Raw genomic sequence first — 7,203 nt, forward strand, 5'->3', positions numbered from 1 at the left:
GTCCTTATAAATAATTTTATGGTACATGTCTATGAATATCACCACAAAAAAAAAAAAAAAAAAAAATCCTTTGTTTACAATTATTAGATGAAATAAAGTAGGTGTTGTTACAAAATCTCTTGTATTTGTATAAGTATTTAAAAGATATAATTAAAAAGATAAAAAAATCAAAAATTAAAATTAAAACATAAAAATTAAAACATAATGCTTATTAGAAATTAAAATTTTAAATTTTTGATAGATGTTTATGATTACTAAATATGCATACCATCATACAATGAATAATGGCTTTTTTTGTATAATTAATTTTAAATTAGCAGATAGTTTTTGACTATTTTTTACTAATTTTAGAGCTTTTGCATCCACTTATGGTACATTTGTAGAATAATTTCTTGTTTCTATAGAATTCTCAAGATATCATCAAAACTATGAATTCTTTAAATAAAGTTATTTGAGGCAAATTCATAAACATACTTAAGTGGTGAATTTATCTATCCCTATGAACTCAATGAACTATCCAATTATAATGAAAAATCCTTCTATGCACCATATGCAATACAATATAAGCATTGCTATTTTTTTTTTGTCTTTAAATGCATTACAAACAACTATGTTACTTCCTTGATACAATTCCAAAAGCTCAAACTACAAAAATATATAACAAATAATTCTTTATTACATGTATATATGTTAAGACTTTTTAAAGCCTTAGCAAAGTTAAAATAATAAGGAACAATCATAGAAATACACATGTTCTAAGGTAAAATAGAGTTGAGTAACTGCTATTATTTTATGAAATTTTCCAGTAGAAAAATTTCATGTCACATCTATTAATCTTTGTACAGCCCTATTATTTGAAATAATCTTTGGAGTTGCTTAATTCATAAAAACTATAGATTATTATATTTCTAAAGAACAATTTTTTAGGTTTCATATTCTTGTAACTTTTTAAAATAGGTAAGCGCCATCTTCTTGTCAATTCATTTATTTATAGAACTCATGAAATCATGACATATATTTAAGTATTTATGAAAATCTTTATCTATTATTATTTATTTGTCAAATTCGTGCTACTTGCATGTCATTTCCATTATTTTAGAAATAATTCTTCAAATATCACAATATGTATAAGTTTATTAGAATCTAATATTTCAATTTAATATGATCATTTTTTTATATTTGATAAGGCTCTAAGAATAGAATACATAAGATTGTATAAGTAATAACCATCTAATTAAAAATTTGGCACAAGAAGCCTCTGAAAATTGAAATTCAATCTTAATAATTTCATATAAAGTATATTAAAAAAACATAGCTATTTTTTAAGTTTAAAAATATTTGATTTATTATATAATATTTTTTTAGGTCTAATCAAAAATACTATTATCCAAAAAAAATTTATATATAGTTTTATAAATATAAATTATTTAAGTAAATATTTTCTATATATACACAAGCCTAAGCCTACAAAATCTAGTTTCTAGCATATTGATCTAAAGCAATAAAGTACTATAGTCTTTTCAAAAACATACAATAGATGGAAATAAATGTAGAGGTATTGGATTGTGAAAGCATTGTACTTGATTTCTCTATTATATATGAGATGTACTTAAAAGAACATCTTTGTAAGGTCCTTTAGATTATAGTTGAAAAGAAGAGATGCAAAAAGAAATATTTCAGCAATACATATAAAAATAAAAATAAAAACAAAAATTCAAGAATAATATCTCAAATATTACGTACACATGCTTAAAATGGACATAATCATGTAATGGCATAGTACAATTTTTTTAATTGAGTATTCTATAACTTTTATATAAAAGATCTAATTAACCAATGTTATATATCTTCCAAAATAATGCAAATTTTTTAGCACCAAAATGAATAGTATATATTCTATCTACTAACTACAAGCTATATGTATATTCACCTATTTCCTTGTATCTTATATTCCAAATATACACTACATATGTATTCATTTGCTTACTTATAATTTGTGATCTATGTATACCTTCCACATTTGCATTCCAACTCACACTGCACTATATATCACAGCAACAAAAAGATGATTTTAATATGATTACAATTAGCAAATACATTCATGAATATTTGACATTAAGAAATTATATTTGGATTTGAAATTGATTTATAGATCTAAAACTAATGTTTTGTTTTGATAGACTAATTAGCATGTTATTGCACTACTAGTCTTTTATGTTCCAATTTTGTGTAGATATGCCGTGGTTGTGAAGCTCTTATCATCTAATTCCTAGTATTTTTGAATTTCTATTAAAACACACAATCTATTATACAATTTTCTTGTGGATGTGACTAAAGCTTTTTCATGTGCAATGTAGCTCAATTACATCTTCTTTTTTTTTTCTTTTTTTTTTTTTTTTTACTCCAATTGTTCATATCTTGCTTGTAATATTGCAAATTTTCTTTTTGTTCTCATGATGTAGTGGATGGCTTGTAAAAGAAGGCTAATGTTTTTGTTCACACTAAACAAACTTCTCTTTTTGGTATTATTTTGATTTCTTCTATCAATCTCTTTTTATGGTTGAGAGGTAAAGCAATAGAAGCAACAATGGAAGAAGGGAGACAAAAACATGGATTAAAGCTTTGGAAGCTTCTACCAAGATAGAAAAACCTAAATCTAAACACCTCCTTTGCAGCTAAGCTAATTTTGTTATCTAAGCTTATGAATTAGTTTGATGTAGCTTTCAAAAGAATACAAAATTCTCAAATAAATACATATATACTAAGAAAATCAAGGCTAAAAACTATACACATTGTCTAATCCTACTTAATACAAGAGGGCAAATACTTAAAGCAAGAACAAAAGTCTATAAAGACATACCTTTAGATGACCATCCGAAAGTTTGATGTAAGCAATTGGTGCCTTAATCCCTATAATAACATGATTCACATTTCATCTATAGTCATAGAAATTGCATTTATAATTCTATATGTCATTTTTATACTAAATACACTGATAGATCCTCTAAATTCTCCTTCTTGTTATATTATGCAAATCCAAGAAAAATTAATTTTTCATCTATGAAAATTGAAGAAAATATGTAAAAATATATCTTGTCATGTAGTTGCAATGAAGCATGCTAAGGCTACAAAATTGTGAGGCTCACCTAAAATATATATATATATATATATATATATATATATATTAGATGCTTTTTTAAAAACATATTTTAGGACCATCTTTTAAGATGAATTTATCACAAATTTCAATGAATAACATTATTTATGTTATGTAGAAAAAAAATTATCTCTTTCCAGCATCTTTTCCTCTTATGACCACTTAACTACGTTTACTAAAAATAAAACCACTTATTTTTATTATTTCAATTTCGACCAATTACAAATTTTTTGAAAGTAGTAACCTCTGACATCCAAAGTCATGGCCCTTAGTTTTCTCCCCAATACCCTGAAACAAACAAACAAACAAACAAACAAACAAGTATAAGAATCACTCACACACCATATAAAACTATGGATGAAGAAGAGCCTTGGATGTAGCTCCTGCCGTTTTCAAGCTGGGATTTGAAGTTCAAAATTTGAGCTCCATGTCGTCGGTAAGCGGTTCTCAGCATTCATCCGTTACCGATCGGTCCTCTCGCAGCCGACAATGTCCTCCTCCTCCCTTCGCCACTCACTCACAAGTATGGCTGTTGAATTGCAAGTCTCGGTGGATTATTCAAGCACCTGTTGGATTCTACGGAGGAGGGGAGGTTCGCTGGTGGATCCATGTAAGCTGTGTGTGTGTGTCTTTGTTGGAGCAGAGCCATGGAGTGTTGTAATTTGCGTTTGCTGCGCAGTTTTTTCATCTCGTGAGCTTCGATTTCTTGTTGGTTATGGAGTGGATTTGGAGTTTTACATGCCAAGTGGAGTTGCTAGAAGTTTTTATCCCGGTGGTTGGATGACATCCTGCTTCTCTTGATTGAATAACGAACTGCGAGAGGATTCCTTTGTGATATTGTTTTGAAGTAAGTCTTCGTTGTGGGTTTGTGGAAGAAGGTGACGAGGTTTAGGGTTTGAGCGCCGAGTGGAGAGAGGTGTTATCGACTCCGGATCACAGTTTGTCATCAAGCTAAGTTTTAATCACTTCCTTGTGACATACATTTTTTTGCGGGCATCAGATGTCATATGTTGGTCAAGAAGTTTTGCGTTTGTACCAATTCCATGCTGCTTCAAGTGCGTGTGAAGCCGCTAGATGAGTTTCCCGTTTTCAGGCGTATAGGGTCTTTTCAGAAACATGCAACTCTCCCAAGGTCGCTCTGCATTCCAATTCTTGCTCGAGCATTTGAGATAGCGTTCAATTCTGCGCTCTTGTTTCCAATTGGTTTATCACGTGGCTGCACTGCTCTCCGATCGATCAGTACCTCCCCGCATTCACGAACGACTCCTCGGACTCGGTTGAGAATGGGTTGGGCATGTGCGACTTGCACGTTTATCAACGATGCAGGTTCGGCTTGTGGTGTGTGCTTGATGCCTGCTCCGGGATCGCCGAGTTCTGGCGATGCGAAATGGACATGCGAGGCTTGCACTTTCGAGAACATTGGAGAGACTGCATTCTGTGAAATGTGCGATACAGGTCGATCAACTGTAGGAAGGTCAGTGCGTGGCTCACCGTTCCGACCTTTGCGAGCAAGTGCCAGGGTGAAGCCAGAGGTTGGCCGTGTTGAAGAATCTGCACTGCTTGAGAATGTCAAGAGCGTTGAGGCGGAGAGCCTTGTCACAGGTGGAACGTGGTTCGGCGACGAGAGTCTAAAGGTTGCCTGTGGCAGCCAAAACCTCAAGTCTAGGAAGCACGAAGCCAAGGAAGTGGAAGTAATTGATCTTTCTGAGTCCGATAGTAGAGGAGATGAATTTGTCGTGAAGGATGGTAAGAAAAAGAAAGATGTACAAGAAGAGTCTAATCATTTGCTCGAGAACCTGCACAAAGAGAGGATATCTCGAATGCAAGGAAAGATGTCTGCAGAGGATTCCTCAGCTGTTAAAGTGGGGAAGGATGCCGTTGATTCTTCGTCGAGTTCTCCAGAGCTTGAAAAAGAGAAAGAGTTCGTTCCTTTGACCTCTTTGTCGAGGGAGCAAAAACTGGCGTACATAGAGGCCGAGGGGACATGGCTCGAGAAGCCGACTGCCGACCTGACCGTATTGAGCTACAATGTGTGGTTCCGTGAAGATTTGGAACTGCAAGCTCGATTGGATGCGATTGGAAACGTCATCTTGCAGCACCGTCCGCATGTTGTTTTCTTCCAAGAAGTAACTGAGACCATATACAGAATTTTCGAACAAGCGAGCTGGTGGAAATCCTACAATTGCTCTGTCAATCGTAGAGTGGCTTCTCAACGAGCATATTTCTGCATGGTGCTAAGCAAACTGCCGGTGGTATCCTTCAGGCAGAGCCCATTTCGTAACTCAATAATGGGTCGGGAACTTTGTCTAGCAGAATTAGATGTAGGTAATGGGGCAAGACTGTTGGTTGCCAACTCACATTTGGAAAGCCCTTGCCCAGCTCCACCTACCTGGAACCAGATGTTCAGTGCTGAGCGGGTCGCACAAGCGAAGGAAGCTATGTTAATGTTGAAAGATTTTCCTAATGTGATCTTTGGCGGAGATATGAATTGGGATGAAAAAACGGACGGGGTTCCCCCGTTACCCTCAGGTTGGTTTGATGCTTGGGTGCAGTTGCGCCCAGGTGAGGATGGGTTTACTTATGACACCAAGGCGAATAAAATGATATCTGGCTACCGCTCTTTGCGGAAGAGGGTAGATCGTATGTTCTGCCAGCTTGAGGATTTCGATACTGTGAGCATTGAAATGGTGGGAACTGAACCGATTCCTGATCTCACATATCCCAAGGAGAAGAAAGTGAAGGGGAAAGTTGAGATTATAAGGTACCCTGTGCTGCCTAGTGACCATTTCGGGCTTCTTCTGACATTGAGGAAAAGTGCTTGACACCAGTTTTTTATCGCACTTCAAGCCTCTTGTTTTCTTCATAAACTTCTTGTTTATAGCCACTTCTTTTACTTTTATCTCATCAATGTTGAATTAGCAGTCGTGCAATTCTGTAGTTTTGAGAATTTTTGTACGGGCCAAACGTATTGGTCTCTTTTATACTTTCATCTGAAATAGTACTGCACAGTGGAATCTCTCTTTTTCAAGTATCTTACAGGACTGACTCTAGACGAGTTCACGTTTATTGGTGTCAATTTTTATAGGTATAACTCTTCTGGTTTGAAATCAGAGTTCATTCCTTCTGTTTTCAATGCAATGTGGGTTTACTGTAGCGATCATACTACCTCGAGGGAAGTGCGCTCAATGATTTATTGGTCTATATAGCAGGTAGTCCAGATATCTTGAACATTCAGTCAAAGGTTGTTTCATTGAAAATCCACGCTATGGTGTGCAATGTTGCATTGGATTTACATGCTCGGACAAAATTCTAGTAGAATTGCTACAGACCAAAGTAATCGAAAAAATAAAATAAAATAATGTAATGATACATCGAAGTCTAGCCTCTTGGAGTGAGAGTGAAAGCAAACATGTTTGTTTTTGATCATGAGTTTCAACTCTACTACTACTTGAGAATTGACAACAGCATTTACAGATTTTCATGATTGTAATACCGGGGGTAAAAAATCTAATAGTGATTGGGCAAGAACAAGTTGGCTATTGATACTTGCAATGGAACGCACGGCTGTGCAGGACAATTTAAGCTGTATTAACAAAATATATATATATATATATATATATATATATATACGTATTTGTAATCTAATTATGTACTATCTTGTACGTATAGATAAGAAAATTACAACTTGTTATTTATGACTTTGTAAGTATATGTGTGTACAGAGATATATATATATGTATATATATACACAACATTTTAAGTAATTGTTTTACAAATTCAATGTATTTTATAATCAAGTAGTTTATAAATATGTGTGTATATATTCAATTTATAAAAAAAACCTTTGTTAATTGCATATATGAATAATGATTTAGTAATTTCTAGAATGTGTGAATCCTGATCTGATATTGTTTAATGAGAGATTTTTATTGAATATATTCGAAATTTGAAAAACATTATTGCATATATACTATATGATTGTGTTATTAAAAGTTTCTCCTATTAAAATAATTTCGAATTTTGGTGAAAAGTGGAAATTTTCGAAA

The 7,203-nt window shown here is 33.5% G+C and overlaps 1 protein-coding gene across 2 annotated transcripts; it reads left to right on the forward strand.

Moving 5' to 3' along the window:
* The first annotated feature begins 3,523 nt into the window (after positions 1-3,523).
* On the forward strand, positions 3,524-6,315 carry LOC112273510 (uncharacterized). Of its 2 annotated transcripts, none has more exons than XM_024502403.3 (2): positions 3,524-3,767; positions 4,036-6,315. In XM_024502403.3, the coding sequence occupies exon 2, from the start codon at positions 4,165-4,167 to the stop codon at positions 5,977-5,979; it is 1,815 nt and encodes a 604-aa protein (XP_024358171.1). In that variant the 5' UTR covers positions 3,524-3,767; positions 4,036-4,164; the 3' UTR covers positions 5,980-6,315. The 2 variants fall into 2 exon arrangements, with proteins under 2 accessions (XP_024358171.1, XP_090101557.1); XM_090245431.1 differs by having other exon boundaries at positions 3,642-3,767; positions 4,033-6,315.
* The last annotated feature ends 888 nt before the right edge of the window (positions 6,316-7,203 follow it).

This window comes from Physcomitrium patens, chromosome 20 (assembly GCF_059467195.1).
Source record: "Physcomitrium patens ecotype Gransden chromosome 20, ASM5946719v1, whole genome shotgun sequence".
NCBI classification, from domain to species: domain Eukaryota; kingdom Viridiplantae; phylum Streptophyta; class Bryopsida; order Funariales; family Funariaceae; genus Physcomitrium; species Physcomitrium patens.